This window comes from Salarias fasciatus, chromosome 4 (assembly GCF_902148845.1).
Source record: "Salarias fasciatus chromosome 4, fSalaFa1.1, whole genome shotgun sequence".
Classification (NCBI taxonomy): Eukaryota; Metazoa; Chordata; class Actinopteri; order Blenniiformes; family Blenniidae; genus Salarias; species Salarias fasciatus.
In genome coordinates, this window is record NC_043748.1 from 13,641,853 (window position 1) to 13,663,256 (window position 21,404).

General features: G+C 45.9%; 1 protein-coding gene across 3 annotated transcripts in view; it reads left to right on the forward strand.

Annotated features, from left to right (window-relative positions):
- The window catches only part of ep300b (EP300 lysine acetyltransferase b), a 29,500-nt gene that overhangs the window by 2,320 nt on the left and 5,776 nt on the right, over positions 1-21,404 (forward strand). Inside the window, exons 2-25 of one of the 3 annotated variants that reach the window (XM_030090400.1) lie at positions 1,876-2,495; positions 4,161-4,340; positions 6,003-6,300; positions 6,779-6,892; positions 7,111-7,353; positions 7,505-7,607; positions 7,684-7,812; positions 7,978-8,095; positions 8,415-8,598; positions 8,817-8,894; positions 9,850-9,935; positions 10,071-10,223; positions 10,325-10,846; positions 10,962-11,201; positions 11,271-11,469; positions 11,685-11,803; positions 13,731-13,970; positions 15,071-15,159; positions 16,347-16,427; positions 17,949-18,005; positions 18,223-18,300; positions 18,865-18,932; positions 20,413-20,563; positions 21,096-21,356. In XM_030090400.1, the coding sequence (XP_029946260.1) occupies positions 1,876-2,495; positions 4,161-4,340; positions 6,003-6,300; positions 6,779-6,892; positions 7,111-7,353; positions 7,505-7,607; positions 7,684-7,812; positions 7,978-8,095; positions 8,415-8,598; positions 8,817-8,894; positions 9,850-9,935; positions 10,071-10,223; positions 10,325-10,846; positions 10,962-11,201; positions 11,271-11,469; positions 11,685-11,803; positions 13,731-13,970; positions 15,071-15,159; positions 16,347-16,427; positions 17,949-18,005; positions 18,223-18,300; positions 18,865-18,932; positions 20,413-20,563; positions 21,096-21,356 (4,411 nt within the window). The remainder of the gene's footprint in view (positions 1-1,875; positions 2,496-4,160; positions 4,341-6,002; positions 6,301-6,778; positions 6,893-7,110; positions 7,354-7,504; positions 7,608-7,683; positions 7,813-7,977; positions 8,096-8,414; positions 8,599-8,816; positions 8,895-9,849; positions 9,936-10,070; positions 10,224-10,324; positions 10,847-10,961; positions 11,202-11,270; positions 11,470-11,684; positions 11,804-13,730; positions 13,971-15,070; positions 15,160-16,346; positions 16,428-17,948; positions 18,006-18,222; positions 18,301-18,864; positions 18,933-20,412; positions 20,564-21,095; positions 21,357-21,404) is intronic. The other 2 variants (XM_030090403.1, XM_030090402.1) reach the window with 2 other exon arrangements.

Below are 21,404 nucleotides of genomic sequence, written 5' to 3' on the forward strand. Positions count from 1 at the left end.
GGCACTCGGTGTTGCAAAAGAGGAAACACGGCGCGGTGTTGGCGGCCGAAACAACTTTCCAGCTGTTGTGTTTTGATGCGTTAGCCTCAACAGGCTAACTAGCAGCAACTCTTGAGATCCACCTCCAAACAATGGAAGAGTCGAGTCACCCCACTTCTGCTTTAAGTTGCCCGGACCGCTTTGAGTGAATTAACTGAGAGGGCGAGAGTGGGCTCGCATCCGTTACAGGGGATCGTGAATATAGTGAAGTCTGAGAAACAAAATATATATATTTTTTCCGAGCGAGCTTTTGGGAGAAAGTAACCCAACGAGCTAGCTAACTAGCTGGGCTGTTTACCCCAGCGGACCGGCTCAGCTGAGCTCGGGAGCTGGTCAGACAAGCAAAGAAGCGTAAAACAGCCCAGCTTTACTCATTATCGGCGTAGCGTTCATTTACTGGCCGCCAGCGCCTCGAGTCCTCGGAGACACATCGCTCCGGGGCCATTATTTTGTGTAACTAACGTGTTGTTAGCATGTTTTCTCCCAACTATTGTCGTCCTCAAGCTAGGCTATTGTTCGACTCCCCGTTAAGTTGTCCGGAGCGGTGTCGACCCGCACCGGCCGAGAAGCGCGGCCGATCCAGACTATCGAGTTCATAAGGAGAAGGGAAATCAGTCCCGGTCTCCCGAATGGCTTCTTTCGCGTCCTTTGTTCACAGCTCTTTAGTTTCTCAATTGTACCGGCGATGCCACTACGAAGCCCATTCTTGTTTGGTCCTCCATTGTCTGACTGCACGGTGACACTCAACTGCACTTTTAGCAGCCCACTTTCCTTTCTGCGGGCATTAAAACGACACCGAGCGGAACACCTGCTCGTATTTAACCCGCATTTTCACTTTATTGCACACATTGAGGAAGAAGGAAAGAGTTAAATCTTTTTTTCCCCATACATGTATGATAACCAAATCACTGCGAAGTTGTGAAGCGTGAAACCCGTTGAGGTTTTTTTTTTTTTTTTTTTTTTTACTCGATATATCAAGTCTCCACTCAACAAATCCACCAAAAAACTGTAAACAATCAGAAAAGTGACATGTAGTCAGTGTTTTGGCACAACTCGATTTGTGGCTGTTTGGTGTGAAACTCGTCCTGTCAAGGGTTAGCATCCTGCATGTGAGAGGTCTACCTGCTTCAGCATACCTCAGTCCAATGTTGAAGCTTGTTAAAAAAAGCAAAATAAACCCTTCATTGTAATGAAGTGTATTGCTACTGGGAGAGATCTCAAACATGCAGGACGCTGCCTCCCCGAGGACCGGGGATCGACACAGGCAGTGGAAGGATAAAGCTCAGTTTTATTATATTTATACATGCTTGACTGTATCTCTTTAGATTGTCCTAATCGTTTGTGTATGTGCTGAAAGTGTTTTCACAACCAGTGGAGAGCATGCCCCTTGCCTGGCTGCGACATGACGTTTTTGGGTGAATGTGACTCACCATGCAAAGCATCTAACATTGGTACAGCATACTAAATATGCAAGGTTTATTTAACCTTCGTCTTTTAAACAGTCTCCTGCTTTAGTCAGTCTTCCCGATCCCTTCCTTTTTGCGCTCATAGCTGTAATGCAAATGCACACACCTACCAAGGTAGTGAAATGTTTACCCCTCTGTGGCTTCTCACCCTGTCCTCACTGCGTTTACTCTCCATGTATGGCGCCCCACCAAACCACAAACTGATGCCCAGGAGAGAAGTCCTGGCAGGGAGAGCCGGGTACTGCTGCACTGGTCGTCCAGCTAAATGCGGTGGATCAGGAGTTATTCGTGTTATTTAATGTAAAAGAAGGAAACAAAATGATTTTCTTTTGTCAGTAAAGATTCTCGTCTGTGTTTATTCACCCCGTAGATTTTGGCTCGCTCTTCGATCTGGAGCACGACCTGCCAGACGAGCTCATCAGTTCTTCAGACCTGGGACTGACCAATGGAGGAGATGTCAGCCAGCTTCATACCAGTCTGGGGGGCCTTGGAGGAGTGCTCGGCGGCGGCGGCGGGGGCCAGGACGCCGCAGCCAAACACAAACAGCTATCAGAACTCTTGCGCGCAGGAGCACCGACCCAGCAGGGTGGTCCTGCTTCCAATAGCACACCGTCCGGGGCTTCCATGGGGATGATGGGGGGTGTCGGTGTCACACCCGGTGGACCTCAAGGAATGCCCCACCAGGGGCAGCAGCAGCAGCAACCTGGATTAATGCAGCAGGTTGGGATGGTTGGAGGCGTGGCGGCGCTCAACCGGGCGGCAGCCATGATGGGTGCCCAGAAGGGCAGCACGGGACCGCAGCAGCAGGGGCTGATGGGAGGTCAGGTTGTGAATGGCGCTCCTAGAATGGGGTACCCCGGGAGTGCTGGCATGGGGAGCAATAGTAACCTTTTGGCAGAAACCCTACAGCAGCAGCAGCAGGGTGGCCAGCAAATGGGGGGTGGGGGTCAGGCGGGGATGAGACCGCAGCAACCTGGAGCACTGAACAAGGTAAGCACGCTCAGCGACATCAGAGAAACTGTGAAACATATCAGAATGCCTGCAAATAAGAGCTTTATATTTGTTGTTGCAATCTTTTTTCTTGAGTTAGAAATGATGAGGTGTTGTATTTTTTTTGATGAATCCAGCATTTGTATAGAATGTTCTAATGCGCTTTTTCACTGTAAAATATTTAAACCCAATATATTTAGACAGTGGGCATTTCTGGTTCTGGATGACGACAGTCCTGCGTGTTTTCATTATTCCTGATTGTAATGAGCGGCTTATGATGAAAAAAATACATTCTGGTCCATTGGGCTAGAGAACCACTGAAAACATGCAGGATGTGACCCTCCAGGGCCAGTAGTTCCCACAACTCGGCATCATGCTCTAAAATCTATGTCTATGAATTCAGGATTTAGTATGTTAATGCTTTTCCCTTGATTGAGCTTGAGGACCTTGCGTGTTCGCTGTCATGATTAGGATTTGAATGTGCTTTGGGACTGTTGAGGCTGTAGGAAAAACATCACTGTGTGAGTGAAGAAAACACTTTTTATGGGTACAATCCATAATCTATAACTTTTCTCCTTTCTAATAATTTTTGCTTGGAGCTCCTCCGCAGTTTCTTCTTTAAGAAACTCTTCAGGATCTCCTACTTTTTCATTGATTTGCTTGAACATTCCCGTCGAGCACACAAACACGCAAAAGCAGGATCTTTTAAACAAATGAGAGCACACTTGAAGTGAAGATGTACTGGGAGGTGAGACGCTGCAGCCTGATGCAGACTCGGTGCGGCGGCTCGGGTGAGACTGCTCAGGATGAGCTGTTGTGAGCAGGTGCAGACAGGAGTGTGGTTTCGTCTTGGACTCGGCAGCTGCAGCGCCGCTCTCTCTGTGGTATCGATGGTTAACCTCCTCGCCCGTCGTTATGCCACATGACGGTTGTGATTTGTTCTGATGGTGTGAAGGCGTTGCGGAAGCATCTATAGGATTGCTTAATTGATGTGCATTTCTGCAGCTGTGTAAAGTGATGTATTAACTCTCTGCCTCCTGCTTTAGTCTGAAATATCGTTAAATTAATGTGTCTGTGCCTTGGAAACCGTGCTGTTTTAGTTCATCATTAAACCCAATGCCTTTATTTGTCTTCATGCTCAGAAGCAGAGATGAACAGTTGAGTCTTGCATCGCAGAGCACTTCAGAGCCCACGTCCCGTTGTTGCCACCATGGATCACCCTGATTGTACTTGCTTTTATTTGCTGCTGCTGAGATGAAGAACGGTTTGTTTCTGTGCTTAAGGTCGTAGCTGAGAACGTAATGGCGATCTTCTTTTTTTTTTTTTTTTTTATATGTCTGGAAGGAAGCAGTCGCATCTCAGCTGAGCCTTACTTTTTTTTTTGCAGCGATGGAAGGTCAGGAGAAAGCTTGTGCTCACAATGGAAACTAATCAAGGAGTAATTATTACCACTTGTATTTGGTAGGATGATTCCACGTTGGCCTTTTCATCAACGTTTTCACAGTAGCATCACTTGAGCTTTTGAAAGAAATCCATTTGAACTTGTCTCTTGTCTCTGTTTAACACATTTTTACACGCCGGCAAACGTGACGTATCTGGTCTGTGATGGGAGTCGTCCTGCGTCTGTCATCCTCTTTAATTTTGATCCTTGTTCCTCCTCTCCAGATGAATATGATGGCTAATGCGGGCCCCTATGGTGGTCCGTACGGCCAGCCCGCTGGCCAGGGGCTGCCGGGAGCAGGGCTGGGCCCTCAGCTCCAGAATAAGGCGGGCCTGCCCAACAATATGGCCGCCCAGTTCAACATGGACAAGAAGGCAGCACCGGGTCAAGGCATGCCTGGAATGGTAGGACTTGTTTTCTGTTCTCAGCAGTTGGATAACCTCTGTTGTCCTGAACTGGACATTAGCCTCACATTTTACTAACCGAGCTTCTTCAGCGACTTTCTTCTTGAAGTGACCGCTTACATCCAGGAGGAAGCTGAAAGGATTATTGGACTATTTACGTGAAATCAGCTTTTCTCAAAAACCTAAAGTTAAAACACTTAAGATATAATTTTTGTACATGCGTGCGTTGGAATCCAGTCGTGGGCCGAATTGGACGGTTCAGTTGATGATCACTGCTTTATGTGCTTAAAACTGCTTTGATCATCCACTCCTGCATCTGATGCTACACGTATAATATTTAACTCCCTTTCAAGTCCTGAGCTGCCGTCACTTGGTGGGAAGTTTTTTTTAAACTTATGGCCACACCATTCCTTCTTCATTTCGGTCACGCTATGGCTCTGCGATAACACCGAGGACTCCAGTAATTGTTTTCAGGTCCCTTAAGGCGGCAAGTGACACTGATAAATTTGCTATGTTGTCGTCTGCTGAATCCGGCAGCGGCCACTTCGTGTGAAGTTCCTCTATTTACTCTTCGGTGACATTTTTGTGAAACAAGCGTGTCCACAAGCAGCAAAGCAAGTATCCTTATATAGCTGAAGCGACGTGTGACTGCCGTTTAATAATAAAATCCCATTAGCACATGCCAAAACAGGACTTTAAAACAAGTTTGTACACATGAGAGGCAAGCCCGACTTGTGGACACCTGTCCAAACACCAGGCAGTCACACCTCAGAATAAAGTGGGCGCATGACTTTGTTTGACAGTAATTTTGTTAAAGACCATTTATCAGAAAGTTTGAACAAAGCTGGGTTTTTATCCAGGCGAGGGATCTGTGGGTGCAGATCTGCTTGTCTACAGATGTGCTTCCTTTGGAGAACACTCACTTGTTCCAACAAATAGCAGCAGAACAGCCACTAAATTATGGCTGATGAGGCTTATAGGTGTCTTAAAGCAAGAGACGCCCCCGCTGAGCGTCGGACACGGTCGCGTTAAGTGGGATTTGGAGGAGAAGTAGTGTAAATCTGAGTTGCAATAGTCTCTCCTACAGCGGGAGAAGTTAATCCTTTTGAAGTAAAATCAACCAAATGGCCGAACAGAGCCGTGTCCAATCGCAGCGAGTCAGTGCAGATTGCTAACTCACCTGTTATGTGTGAACACAGCATGCTTTGAAAACTGCTGCCACTTGAATGACCTTCCCTGACTGTGATCTGAACACATTGCTGGCATGTTAAGTATTTATTAATCAGGTAATAATCTGTATTATACCTGCATTACATTACTGATTAAGAAAAAAAATTGTGTTTATTTATTGCTGTTAGGTTGTAATTGAATGCAGGGCTTTTTTTGTGTGCAATAATAGTTCAGTCGTGCACCTGCTCTTCTCTGGGGGACTTTAAGGCTCAACGTCTGACCTTTTCTCTTTCTGAACTCCGTGTTGTAGTTCTACTGTAATCAACTTTTGCTGCACATACTTGTGTTAAAATGTGATTTACGGCTGTGAAAAGTGGATGGAAAATGGATCATTCACTCTCACTGGCACCACTGTTATCTGATTTAATTACCCAGAATACCTGATCTTGTAAATAAATCTTCCTAATACTCCTTTTTCTTCTCCGTCTCCAGACTCCTCAGCAGCCTGGAGCCGTGGGCGGCTTACCGGTCGGCGGGGCGGCGGCGGTGGGAGGAGCCCAGGTTGGACTCAGTGCGGTCGGGGCAGGACCCGGCACGACGCCTCCCACGGCGGACCCCGAGAAACGGAAGTTGATTCAACAGCAGCTGGTGCTGCTGCTCCACGCGCACAAGTGCCAGCGGAGAGAGCAGGCCAACGGGGAAGTGCGGCAGTGCAACCTGCCTCACTGCCGCACCATGAAGAACGTGCTCAACCACATGACTCATTGCCAGGCTGGCAAATCCTGCCAGGGTGAGTCTGTTGAATTATGTTGATTGCTGGTTTTATTGAGCGCGGCCTCTTTCATAAACACCGGGCAGTGGTTAAAGCGCTCCCCATCTGCAGCAGTTCCCCCCTTTTTTTTCCCCCCCATATGCCTATTTTTTTTATTCGTTCTTAGATATCTTTTGATTTATCTTCTCTTCTGTTCAGCTGGCTGTTCCACTCTCATCTTTTGTTCTTTTTCTTGTTGAGCCTCCATCTGGACTTGGTTTGACTGCGCTGAGTGACTCACACTAACTTTCTTATTCTCTGCCTTCTCCCTTTTCCGTGTGACTCTTAAGTTTTTCTTTTTTTTTTCCTCTCTCATCCCCGTCTCATTATTCATCCCCCTCCTTCACTCTGTCACAATTTCTCACTCCGCTTGTCCTCGCTCCCACTTTTTTTTTTCTCTCTCTCTAAACTCCTCTTCCCTTTTCTCTAACCTCTCCCTGCTTGCTTTTGTCTCCAGTGGCGCACTGTGCCTCATCCAGACAGATCATCTCTCATTGGAAGAATTGCACACGACACGACTGTCCTGTATGCCTGCCACTTAAAAACGCCGGAGACAAGAGGAACCAGCAGTGTGAGTGTTTTCCACACTGTTGTCGGGTTGGTGTGTCGTTGAGCGTTATGCATGCTCTTGTCTGTTAGCGTTGAATTATTAAATGTCATCTGAGAAGTTGTAAATATGAATTAATCTGATATCTGTAAGGAAAGAAGTATTTCAGTATTGAACAGTATTATTTTTTTTCTTTTACCTTTTCTTTCTTCCTCATTTGCCTCTCCCTCCTTCCGCCGCAGCGCTCATCAACAGTGCAGGCGTGGGTTTGGTGAACTCTCTCGGTTCGGGGGTGCCGGGAGCACAGTCCAACACGCCGAACTTGAATCCTGCCAACCAGATCGACCCCAGCTCGATCGAGAGGGCCTACGCCGCACTGGGCCTCACCTACCAGGGCAACCAGATGCCACAGCAGCCGCCTCAGGCCAACATGCCAAACCAGGGGCTGCAGGGGCAGCCGGGCATGAGGAACCTCAACGCCATGGGTGCGCCACATTTTGAAAGAATAAGCCAGATTGAGATTTTGCCGTTCCTTGTTATTTAAATTTTCATGCCATAAAACTTGATCGGATGTTTACGATTAGTAAGCAGTGTTGTCAGAACCATCCAGTGACCACCGATATCCTTTCACATCAGGAGGAAACTCTATGGGAGTCAATGGGGGAGTGGGAGTGCAACCCCCAAACCAGCAGTCCAACCTACTGCCAGACGCCATGTTGCACAACATGAATGCACAAAGGTGAGACGGTCAGACCTATTCAGAAGCAGCTGTGACCTTACTATCTATATTAAATAATGTTTCTTTTCCCCGTCAGCTTAATGAACGACAGCGTGGGGAACCTGGGCTCCATGCCCACAGCTGGTCCTCCCTCTGCTGCCAGCATTCGGAAGTCTTGGCATGAAGACATCACACAAGACCTCCGTAACCACCTCGTCCACAAGCTGTGAGTCTGTTAAAGACCTGGGGGGGAAAAAATTCGGAGCTCAACAAATGAAATCGTTTCTATCAAATTTGAATAGATCGTCTTCAGCCGAGCATCTGATGGGGTGTCTGTGTCCTGAAGTTAATTTTAGCTCTCTGTTTTTCCTGTTTGCATGTGTGTGAATAGTGTGCAGGCCATCTTCCCCACTCCTGACCCAGCTGCACTGAAGGACCGGCGGATGGAAAATTTGGTGGCTTACGCTCGAAAAGTGGAAGGGGACATGTACGAGTCGGCCAATAGTAGGGTAAGAAAACAAGACTTGACCCGAGCGTTAAGAAGCTCTGTGCCTATTTGAAACTAAAGGATGTGGTCAGAGAATGCTAAAATTGTCCACTCCTTTAGACATTAGATCGTTCCACAACATCTTTCCTTTTTTATTTCAACTGCCCTGCTTCAGCGTTAAGACCATTTTTTAAAATACACTTATAAGTAGAAGATTAAAATGTTTTAACATATTCCCATGCAAGCTGTTAGGTACCAAATGAGGATCAGAGGAATAAATTGATGTATGATCTACTGAGATGTGTACTTTAACATCTTCCCTCCCGCTGTTTCCCTTTCAGGCGGAGTACTACCACCTGCTGGCAGAGAAGATTTACAAAATCCAAAAGGAGCTGGAAGAGAAGAGGAGGACGCGGCTCCAGAAGCAGGGCATGATGCCCGGCCAGCCCGGCATCCCCTCCTCCGGCCTCCCACAGGGGCCTCCCGGCATGGGGCAGCCCCCCATGCCCCCGGGCCAGCCTCCCAGTGAGTAAACATACGGCTGCTACCTTCATCACACACTTCTCACACGTAGTTCTGGCATATGCACAACAGTCCGCGCTTCCTGGCACATGGTGCTGAACACAGACTAAATCTGTCCTTAAAAACTTCAATGTAGGCCACGGGAATGAGCATTGATGAAGGTTATTTTTTTGGTTATCTGTGATCCTGTAAAGAAGATCTGTGATTTTTGTAACTCGCAGATGGACCTCACGTCGATCCCTCCATGGTCAGACCAGCTGGACCCAATCAGATGGTCAACAGGATGCAGAATCCAGCAGGTAACCAGCGTTCAACTGTCATTTCCACTAAAACAGAGTGGAAGACTTTCTACATTATGGCCTATCGTTGCATCAGAACACATTTAATGCTGCCAAGAATCAGGAATGTGTGCAAAAAAAGTCACAAGTTGTGAGAATTTATAAATATGGACCGTTGATCGTGTTATAAGGATGTGGCGATGTTCTGAGGAGGCAGTAGGTTAAAGAGCTGGTTTGCCCAAGTTATGAGGGACGTGTTCATTTCTTTGACTCTGCTGCCACAGAAAATCTACAGGTGAGCTGATATCTGCTTGAAAGGTTTCAAAGTTAAGTGACTTTAAAAAAAAATCAAAATCTTACAATCTTTTGCCTTTATCAATGAAACCACTGAACACATTGAAACTGTTCATGATAGCTGGTAGGCAAATTTAAAACCCTGATTTTAATCTAATACAAGATTTCTTGGGAAATAAATTGTGGATTCATCATGATCAATTAATGATGACCTTCTAATCTGCCTCCTCATTAAAATCAAGACTTGAACTACATCTCTGTTTATTTTGGATTCAAACTTTGAAGTTTGAAGCTTCAGGATGACCAGTTTCTCACATTCCCCTCAGTGAGATGCTAATTTCACATCTAAACAGCAGAAACTCAAACATTTAAAAGGTCTAATTCTCTAATTCTGTGAGCTATGCTTTGTGGCACATGACAGAATTTTTTTTTTTTTCACGATGGAAAGACATCATTGCAATAATCACATTTGTGCCTCAATATTTGGTTTACTAAAGTAGTCATTAAAAAAAATGAAGAAGCGTGTTATTTAAAATAAAAAGGAAAGTGCGTGTAAATAAAATGAAACGCTGTCTGTATTCTTCACTTGTATGACATTTAGGACCAGTCTTGGCTCATATTGGTAGCGATAACAGTGCATGGTTGTTTCAGATTTTTTTTCCTCGGCCTCTTTCACTTTCAGGGATGAACCAGTTTGGTCAGATGGGGATGCAGTCGATGGGTCAGAGGTCAACGCCACCTCTTCCTCTTAATCCCTCAATGAACCAGGTTGGAATTACTGCCTCCATGTCCGCCTTTAATCTAGATTTTCTGACAGTTTGTGGCCTGCTGCTTCTGTTTCCTGAAGTGCTGTGAGGAAAGTGTTCAGGAAATGGTGACTAAAATCATTATTTTGGTCTCCAGATGGGTATGGGAGGAACACGGATGAATCAGCCTAATGCCGCGCAGCTACAAAACCAGTACCTCCCTCAAGGCCAGTTTCCCGGGTCCAGTCCTGGACTTGGTTCTGGTCCGGTTGGTATGAACCAGCAAGGAGTACCGCCCTCCGTGCCACAGGTAAAGAGCCAAGTGACGCCGCATTTTAGCCAAAGAACGACAAAAGCAGGCTCCGATGTGCATTCATTTCTCCAATATGTCCTTTGGATCATCCTCTGCAGCAGAACCAGATGTCAACGCCGCCGTCCCTCCCAGCCAGCAGTCCCGCAGCCCAGTCTGCCCCCTCTGCTCCGGGCCCCGGGGCCCCCACAGGCCCCCTGGGCTCGGCTAATGCCTGCAGCACTGGGCCCCTACCCAGCCTGCCTCCATCCTCCAACTCCGCCCAGCCCAGCTCCTTCCCCCACTGCCCGCCCATCCGGACCAACTCCCCCTCACCAGCACGCAGCCTAACGCCTCAGCCTCATCACACGCCCCCGACGTTACCGCGCTCTCAGACGCCTCAGCCACACACGCCTAGCACGCCCCAGCTGCCTCCTCCTCCTCCACAGCAGCAGCAGCAGCAGCAGCAACAACAACAAGCCTCGCAGCAGCAGCCGTCAGGGCAAGCTGCAAACTCGGAGAAAGCCGGTCAGCTTCCACAGCAGCCGCTCGGGGGTCCGGCTTCTTCGGGACCTCAAGCAGGTCAAACGTCTTCAGTGCCGACCCAGAACACTCACGTGCCATTACAGCTGCCGCAGACCCCGGTGAGCGCATGAGTCGGTTCACACAGACAGTTAACTTTAGTGTCAGCTTAATAAGTTAGAGCATAAAAATGGTTTAACTCATCATCACTTTTACTTTTTATATTCCCCCCCTCAGTTGTCTCCGAAGGCGCCTTTGACAGCAGACGGTCAGGTTTCCTCGCCGGCTTCGGTCACGAGCAGCACTGAGCCCGCCTCGCAGCTCGCCGCCGCAGACGGTCCCACCCCCAACCAGGAGGACGTCAAAATGGAGGTGAAGAAGCAAGAGGAGGAGGACGAAGACGTCGACGCTCAAGACGAGGGGAAGGGGAAGATGGGAAAGGGCCAGTCTGGCGTGAAGGTGGAGGAAAAACCAGAGGTGGGAACATCTTGATTCTCTGTCGAGCGCCATGTTTTAAGACTTGAACTCGACGTCTGAATCGTCCAGCAGGTGAAGAACGAGAAGCCGTCAGTGGACGGGTGTAAGATCGAGCCGATGGACACGTCTTCGTCGTCTGTGCCGTCATCCGAAGATCCGGCCGAAGACAAGAAGCCCGAGGTGAAGAAGGAGCCCAAAGAGGAAGAGGAGGGGTCAGGGTCAGCAGCCAGCAACAGCTCCCCCGCCAGCACTCAGAGCAAGAAGAAAGGCAAGTCTTCACTCAGCGTTAACTGCTCTTCGCCGGGCGTTAAGCTCCGGCTGGAGGATACTGAGCAAAGATTTGTAACTGAGGAATTGAATGGAAATGGAAAAGATCCACCAGAAGAGCTGTTTCAGTCCGATCTTGCTCATTTCTTTCTCCTCTAATCATCTCCAAGTGCGGCTGAAGATTCATTTACGTTCCCGCTTGTTTTTCTCCCGCAGTCTTTAAGCCGGAGGAGCTGCGTCAGGCTCTGATGCCGACCCTGGAGGCTCTGTACCGGCAGGACCCTGAATCCCTTCCCTTCCGTCAGCCGGTGGACCCCCAGTTACTGGGAATACCCGTACGTATTCGAACTAGTAACAAAACTAACCTGGTAAGGGACTGCACTGGCTGCCATTTTGCTTCAACTCCTCTGAAAACGTAGCGTTTCTTTCTGTTTCTTCTCAAGTATTTTTGTTCTCTTTTTGCCATAGTCGCCATATTTATTTTGATTACACTTCATGCTTATTCCAGGTTTATGTTATTAATTTAGTTCATGTTCAGATCATTGCATGTAGTTATGCTAGCTTTTAGATTATAAAAAATGTGCTCTGCTTTTAAAACCTTTTGTCATTTGTAAACGAAAGCAATGGCTCTTATGAACACGAACGCACATCTGATGTGAAATTGGTTTAAAACAAACGTCTCCTCTTGAGAGATTATAAATTCATGTTAATTCAGTTTTAACGTTTTGGTGGTTGAAGTCATGACCGTCTGTGATCCCAGCGTCCATCAGCTCATATTCAAATCAAACCATTAATGCGCTACGAGTTGAAATGATGCCGTTCATGAGCCAGTTGCTTTCATTTATCACTTTGTTTGCTTTTAATGTCCGTTTTTAAGTTGCCATCGTTCCATTTGCTCATTGCCATTGTAGCGTTCCATTGCTAGCTCTCTAGTTCAGTTCCTCACCAGTAGTAGTGCGACAGTGTTCAAGTGGGCAGTGTGTAGAGGCGGGACGGTGACTTTTAAAACCCTTCCTCTGTTGAATACTTCAGGGAGGAGTAATTGGCTCAGAGAGAGTGACGGCGTCCGTCCTCCCACTCTGAATTTCATTTGACGCACCAGGCTATTGGCTCAGCTTCCATTTAGAAAGCCTCCATCAATTGATGCGGCTTTTCTCAGCGCAGTCACACGCTGGAAAAGAACCGTCTCTCAGAACCTTGTGGGATTCATAAACGCTGCGGTCCAGCGTTATAAATCTGGCTCTGCAGTTTCAACAAAACTAATTTGCATCACTGGTTTGTGCGAGCGATTCCTTTCAGAGATGAGGGTCTGTTTTCTAACTCTTGTTGCCATGGTGACACGGAGACGGACCCTGCTCTTTGAAACTCGCACCTTCCTATTTATATTCTATTTATTTATTTTTGGGTTGAATCTCGAGGATTTCTTTTCTGCGCCATTTCTCTTCCCCTCGGCACTGCCGGCTTTAAACCTGCCGCCACTTCGCCGCCCGTAGCTGCCGGCGTTGTTAATGCTGACCAATGTGTTGCTGGAAACAGTAGATCGCTTGCCTGTTGCTTTTGCCACTGCTCTGTTTTTCTTGGTTTTGCACCCTGATCACAAGCTGGGCCTTTTTTTTTTTTTTTTTATGGTTTGCTTTTAGACGTCAGCCCGGAACCTTTTTTTTTTTTTTTCCAAGCTGTTCTGCAAAATTGGCTCTGAATGTGCTTTTTAAGGCAAATTTATTAATGATAAGGTCTAGGATTCAGCTGCGGTATGATTATGTGAAACATAATCAAATCTGTAGCTGTTTTTTTTTTTTTTTTTTTTTTTTTTTTAAACAGTATTTTGAGAGTTTGGAGGGGGACGGAGCAGACCGGCGGTGGTCGCTCGGCCGCTCCCGTCTGCAGGATAGACGGAGACGTGACTTTTACCTGTAGGGTGCAAAGCAGAGAGGTGGAGGGCAGAAGTTGTCATGTCTCTCTGTTTGCACGTGAACCTTCTTCTCTGCAGCGCTCAACAACATTGTCCCCCTGCACCCTCTTCTCTCCCTCCTCTGGTCCCGCCTCTTCGAATGCGACGCCTCCATCTCGCCTCCGCCCGACGGCCGCAACGCTGACGACGCCGGTCGCACGCTTCCTCCCCGTTTCTCTCTCTCTCGACCTCTCACTCCTGGCGGCTAAACCCTCTTTCTACTCTTCCTCCTCTCACCTTTCTCCACTCCTGAACTTTACCTCCTCCTCCCGATCTAATCCGGACGGCACCCTCCCCCCCAAAAAAACCAGGACTACTTTGACATCGTCAAGAACCCCATGGACTTGTCCACCATCAAGCGGAAGCTGGACACGGGACAGTACCAAGAGCCGTGGCAGTACGTTGAAGACATTTGGTTGATGTTCAACAACGCCTGGCTGTACAACAGGAAGACGTCCCGCGTCTACAAGTACTGCTCCAAGCTGGCGGAGGTGTTTGAGGCGGAGATCGACCCTGTCATGCAGGGCCTGGGGTACTGCTGTGGGAGAAAGGTGAGGAAAACACTTTTTTTTTTCTTTCAATAATGATTGCATAGCTGCAATATTTAAGCTTGAAGTCGTACATACAGTTTCTGTAGCAGTGCGAAGAGGATATAAACTCCTAGGTATGCAAACTCGGCCTCTTTATAAGTTATCATTTGGAAAAAATCCAACTCAGGTCGACTAATTGCAAAGTTATCCAGGTAAAGTGCATGAAAAAGCACATTACGTAAATAATTTAAATGACTTATGAAACGTTTGCAGTTTTGAGCATCGCTCTTTTTGTTTTTACCGTAAAGGTTCTTTTCAGGACTCCATCTCTCAGGAGTTGAATAAGGTTAAAGGTAAAGGTTCAGTGCGGTATCTGTCAGGCAGCGCTGCAATATGTCCAGCAGTCCTACATTTTAAGCATAGAGGGCAGTGCAAAGGAAAATTCTCTTTTTTTTTAACAAGAAGAATCCTCCAGCAGCGAGTATAGAGGAGAGAGGACAGGTTGCAGGAGAGTCATGCATCAAGTTACTGGCATGCGATAATGACCGATACACGTATGGAGAGTTAGGAAATGTACGGTCTTCAGCAGTTTAACCACTAAAAACAAGATCCGGTCATTTTTTTTACACCATATTGTCAATTTCTACAACTTTATTTATAATTTCAAAAGAAACCAGAGATGTTTTACAGAGCCTGAAAGCTGAAATGTGTTTATTACTTAAAAACATCCTCTAAACACTGATTCTGGGATATAATAAGACTAACAACTTTTTAGTTGTTTCTCACTAAATAAATTTGATCTGAAACTATTTATCGTCTTCCAAACTAATACAAAACCGACCTTCAGCCTGGTGTATCGCACTTCTAATGAGAACCGTTGAAGCACTGGATGTCTCCTCACTGAGAACAAGCTGATCTTCATCTTTTCATGTTTTCCTCAGCGCTAACAAGCTGCTAATTGCTAGCTTTTGTGTGACTTATTTGACATCTGATAAACGTAATGTGAAATTGCAGCTGGGTGTGACCGCTTTAATTCACAAAGAGTGAAGTTGTTTGCGTGTGTGTCCAACAAGTATAACAGGTAGATAAACAGCTTGTTCTTTGTCTCCTTGCTGTTGCAGTTTGAGTTTTCCCCCCAAACTCTTTGCTGCTACGGAAAACAATTATGCACCATCCAACGCGACGCTGCTTATTTTAGCTACCAGAACAGGTAAGTGATGTGAGCACAGCAGACCACTGTCACACCCGGACACATCACACTTTAAGCCTCCAACATTTTAATTTTAAAAAAAACAAAAACAAAACAAAGAAAGTAATTTCAGCCAGTGAGACCAGTTTCTGTGCTTTTTGGTGTCTTTTTGCACATTGATTGTATCTCCCACAGCATAGCATCAATCAGTCAGTACAATCACAGATGAGTTTTAATTTGGCTTCTAATGGTTACCCTGGCACCATCTCCCATCCTCACACTTCACCGTTTTAATTTCCATTATGTTGTCATTCATAAAGTGGGCTCCTGTCTCCTGCAGCAGCTAGTCTTTATTTGTTGCTCCATTGTTATTTTTTTCCCCCCACCGAGTACATCCCTGTGTCGAGCTCGCATTTTCTAATATTTTCCTCGCACAGAGTGGGACGGATGTCTGTGTGCGTCCACTTGTGCCACCAGAAGAAAGGATCCCACTTTATGAATGATTATCCAGGATGATGGGTCTCTGTTGCTTTAGCGTTTTGTTTATTTTCCTCATTCACCTTCTCATGGAGACTCGTATCCTCGCTCCCTTCCTCCTTCACAGCTCCTAGTGGTCTCTCATGTTGCTGTAATGTTGTTGTTGTTGTTGTTGTTTACCACTGGATGTCTGACGCTAATCTTTGCTTTGCCTTGGCTCTCTGTCCTCTGTTGGTTGTTGTTCACATCTTGTCTGTCCCCCCCCCCTCCCCCCCTCGTCCCTCTACATTGTCTCCGTCTGACCTGTAACGATTTATTTCACGCTTTTTTAATATTCATTTTGACCTCCCCCCCCCTCCCCCGTCTCCCCTTCCTCTCCTCCCCCCCCCCACCCCGCCCTTCCCCTTCTCCCCCTCCCCCCCCTTCTCTCCCTCCTTTTTTTTAACGCTTGTGATGTCTGCATTGGCCTGCTTTGGTGTGACCAATCATCCACTCCGAAATTTGCGCGCAAAATCAAAACACCCGCCCACTCAAAAACCCTGCATCACGATTGGCTGCTACCTCCTGGCGACGACCCACCTTGCCCTCTGCCTCCTCCTGTGTGTCCGCCCCCTGGCCTGTCCTGCCCTGCCCTGCCCTGATTGGCGGCTGCTTCTCCGTGCCCTCTCTGTGATTGGCTGTGCTGATGACGAACGGTGTAGTTCACCAAAATATGGGCTTCTTGCTGACAGGTACCACTTCTGTGAGAAGTGTTTCAACGAAATCCAAGGCGAGAGTGTTTCCCTGGGGGATGACCCCTCCCAGCCCCAAACGTAAGTACCGCCGCACTGCCGCCCGCCTCTGACGCACATTTATGCAGCTGCTTCCAAAGCGCAGCTACGGATGACGAGTCCTGGGGGTCTGATGTTCCGCATCTATTGAGATATTCATATTTTACAGCCCACACAAGCGTTAATCAAGACTGTAAATCCTCCGCCTTCACTTTATTTTTCTTTTTTTCTTTTTAAAGTTGTAAACACCACTTTTCTCCACAAATGGTTCAAGAAAAGTTAATTGAGGGGAAAAAAAAACATTGTTTGAGATCCTCTTCCTCCTTTGCTCTCAGAGCTGCAGATACAATCAAATTAAAGATCTGCTTTAAAGGCTTTAGTGATATTTTCTGCTGTTTTCCTGCTTTGAGAACCTACAAGTGGCTACAAAATGAACCAGAGAGAAATAAAACCCCTCCCTGGTGTCAGTTCAATCTGAATTGTGGATGTAAAGGATGAGTTTGAAGATAATTTAACAAGTGAACCCTTAACTTCAGCTGACCATTCAGAGCTGAAGTTAATACAACACAGCAGCTTTTTAACTGGCAGAATTCAGACTCAAAAGTTTACTCTTAGTTTATTTTGGATGGATTAATGCAAGTTGACCCTATTAACAAGGACATTTTCACTTCCCTCTACTCTTTTGAGAACTTTATGTTCTAAGTTGCCGATCCGCCGAGGAAAACAGAAGTTATAATTCAAAGCTCAGCTGAGGTGTGACTGTCTGCGATGAAGTATCACGAACTGCCGGAATAATCAAAAAAACTCGAATACTAAGTGACTAAATACTTCAATCGAATGTTCGCCTATCGTAAAAACAGTCATAATGCAATAATAAGCTGTGAGCAATAGTTTTTTTTTTGAAGATTAATTTGAACTTGATCAAATGCTCAATTTCTGCAACATTTTTTGGCTTTTCTGAGGTTTTTTTTTTTTTTTTTTTTTTTTTTTTTTTGTGTATAATTCCAATTGCTTCACGACAACTGCTTCGACAAAACAAGACATTTGATGGCAGCCTGGAAGGATCTGTGAAATTGTGCCTGACTAATTTTGAAGACATTTGCTGAAAATTGCCAGTGACTCAAAATAACGGATAATTGATTCTGCTAAAGTTATTTGTCCATTGAGAAGATTTCTATCATTTTGCTTGTCATCAATTACAGTGTAAACAGTTTTTTGGAGCCTGGAAAGAATCTAATCATTTGAAAATGTCACTTTGGATTCATGCAAGTGGGCAGTTTTTGACAATCTGTGAGGATTTCACACACAAACCGTTGTTCCACAAATTGTTCAGCCTTCAGAGAGAGAGAGAGAGAGAGAATAATGAGTTTGTGGAATTTAATTGTGTTTACAAAGATGCTCTTCTTATGTGGAATCGTAGGTCAGTGATTAAAAGGATAATTTCTTGGTAGATTTATTTTAAAATTAACAGCTAGGTGTACTAAATTGAGGGTATTGACTTACTTTTACTTTGTTTTCTTACAGTACGGTGACAGTCGTTTGTTTTTTTGATATTTCCCACAGGTCCATCAACAAAGACCAGTTCCAGAGAAAGAAGAACGACACTCTCGACCCAGAGCTGTATGTGCCCGTCTTCTTCTCCTCCTCTCATTAGCGCTCTCTGTTTCTATTTCGCACCTCTCTGCAAAGCCCCAATATCCATTATTGTGTTTAGTTTGTATTGTGTAACGGTTTCTCTGAGCGCCCGAACAAGGTGTTCCATCGTGCTCGATGCGTTTGCGATATTAACTCGTGGATATTGTCTGCCTTTTGTCTTGTGAATCTTCTCTCCGCTCAGACTTGTGGAATGTACCGACTGCGGTCGTAAAATGCACCAGATCTGCGTCCTCCATAATGATACCATATGGCCGTCAGGGTGAGCCAGCTGTCGCACAACACTCTCCTCACCATCGGTTAGCGTGATGTTGCCTGGAACTCAAATCTGTATTCTCTGAAGAAAGAAAAAAGGGGGGGAAAAAAAAAAAAATTAAGACTCATTAAAAGAATCAATTAGGCTGCAGGAAAGCCACATCTACATGGGTGAACTGCCGGGGAAGATCGCTCGCAGCTCTCCAGTCTTTCCGTGCAGCTTCGATCGAGAGCCGTAAACTCTCTTTTAAGTCTGGATCATTTCATGGAGGCAGTAACGCTGCCCAGAGTTGTGACAGCAGATACGCATGCAAGCGAAGCGGATTCCTCAGAGTCTGGTTTCCCATTGTGTGTGTGTGTGTGTGTGTGTGTGTGTGGTCTGTTTGTAATTAAAAGACGTGAGCAATTTCCCCACTCATTATCGTTGTTTATAGAACTGAGGACGGACATAAAGGGCCGAGTCATCTCTTGATTAAAGCCACTTAATCACCGACTTTAGTACTTATTGTGACAGAGCGGACGGTAACCTGCAGATGTGACCATGTGCCTTTTGTTTCCTCCTTAACGACAGCTTTGTGTGTGACAACTGCCTCAAAAAGGCCAATAAGACGCGGAAAGAGAACAAATACGCAGCCAAAAGTAAGTGGAGACACGATTTTGATGAATTCACAGCTCTGCTACCGTTTCTTTTAGACTCATTTGACAAAGAACAATATTTCTACAGCTTTGAGATTGTTTTAGATGCATTGCAGCTGCTTGTTTAACTGATCAGATCTACAAATCGCTGGGATAGTATATTTGATATTTTGGTGAAACTGATGTTTGCACGATGTAATGAGTTGGATTTTCGCCACTGCACATGAAAAACATGAGAGATCTGTTTTAACTTGGCAGAATTTAGCATTCTACCGTTTCGAGCACATACTGTCTTCAGCAAAGTGCCTCATCGGACGGTTAACGGTATCCAGCCGTGGAGATTACCTGATTGGCTTTGAACGGTTCATAAAGGACACACGTTTACTCCTCATGTGACGGCTGTTTGAGGGTTTTTGTTCTGTAGCGTTATAACAGACTCTTAAACTCATCCTAAAAGCGTGCAGCACCACTTTTATTTTTCATCAATGCAAACAAAGAAAAAAACAGCTGTTTTTCATTCAGTCATGCAGACACACAGTTGAAGGTCACAAATAATCCAAATTTGAGTTTTCTTTTTTCCTTTAGCAGCTTGCACACATGAACCACATGTTGCAGACTGATATTTTAACTAAAATTCAGTAAAGATCAGCCTGAGCAGATTTGTTTCATGTTTCCATTGTTTACTATTTGATAACATGCATACTAACGACTCCACATTCTGAATATGATCTATTTTATTGCACATGTTGTTTTCCCCCCAGACTAGATTTTATCCTCAGTCTTTGTTTCTGCAGCTAGTCTCTCGTTGAGACACAAGGCCTCCCTCTGAAGAGACTCGTTTCACTCAAAACAAGCAATACTGAAGCAGAAAACAATACTGTCAGTCAGACATACGGTTTCTGGAAAGTACAAATCCCAAGTGCAGCAGCTTTAAAAGGAACACATTTTCACAGATTTTTCAAGAGTCTTTTTTTTTTTAATAAGCATTTAAAACACTAACTGGAGGCCGCGTCCCCGGCCGTCCCACAGTGGATTAGGTAATCTTATGCCTCAGGCAGGCCAGTGTTGGTCAGCTGTATGTTTGAAACATAACGGATCATTTATTAAAATAGCTTTCACACCATTGTTTTTACAGATTTCACAAATTTGGTCCCTGTTTTTTTCTTGTTGTTTTGTTTAAATTACACAAGACAAATCAACCCAACTCGCTTTTATCTGTTATGTCAAGAAATGAAGGAAGTGTTTTGTCTGTTGTGTGCAGTCAGGGCTCAGTGTCTCAGCTGCGTCTGTCTGTGGTTTATGCTGCTATTTTTCAAGCTGAGCAACAAGGGAGCTAAAATGCCTGCAGTAGAAGACAGATTAATGAAGACATCCACAGCAGGGATCGATGTTTCTCTCATATCTGTTTTTTTGTTGTCTCTACATTCCAAACGTCTTCATCTGTTTGTTTTTGGGTTTGTTTATTTGTTTTTTACTCTCACAGGACTTCCTCAGACAAAGCTGGGGAGCTATTTGGAGTCGCGAGTGAATGACTACCTCAAGCGGCAGAGTCACCCCGAGTCGGGCGAGGTCACCATCCGCGTGGTCCACGTTTCAGACAAGGTGGTGGAGGTGAAGCCGGGCATGAAGTCCAGGTACCAGATCTCGATTCGCCAGCACGTGTGTTTGATTAATGTGTAACATATCCAAAAGTTAAGGACAGACGGTTGAAACATTACCTCTCAGAAAAGGCTGGAAACCGGACATGAGCACTCTGGAAATGGATCGCTGTTTAGGAGCACATCTGATTCAGTTTGGCTGGCATGTGATTAATCGCAGTCCACACTGAGGAGAGCAAGTACTCCATCAAGTTGAGGATCGGGACACATTTAACACGTTTAATAAAATCTGTGTGGAGGAAGCAACAACCGCACACAGTTGTTGCAACACTACAGTGACCGCATTGCACAATTGAGACAAAGCAGCTGCTGCGTAGTGACTGGGATTGTTTACTAAAGTGTGAGATGAATGTGGTGGAGCAACGGCACACACCAGCAAGAAGACCTTTTTTTTTATTCTGTGGTCTGCTCATCAAGTCGGACACAGACATGCAGTAAATTCTCTGTGATGAGATTAGGCTTGATTTATTGTCCTTGTCTAACTTCACCCTTGCTTCTTTCCTTCAAGGTTTGTGGACAGTGGCGAGATGGCCGAGTCGTTCCCGTACAGGATGAAAGCCTTGTTTGCGTTTGAGGACATCGACGGCGCGGACGTGTGTTTCTTCGGGATGCACGTCCAGGAGTACGGCTCAGACTGTCCGCCTCCTAATCAGAGGCGGGTGTACATCTCGTACCTGGACAGCGTGCACTTCTTCAAACCTCGACACCTCAGGACTGCTGTCTACCACGAGATCCTGCTGGGCTACCTGGAGTACGTCAAAAGGCTCGGGTAAGAAGGACGAACCCATCCAAACACCCGTCAGTGGACTTCTTAGAG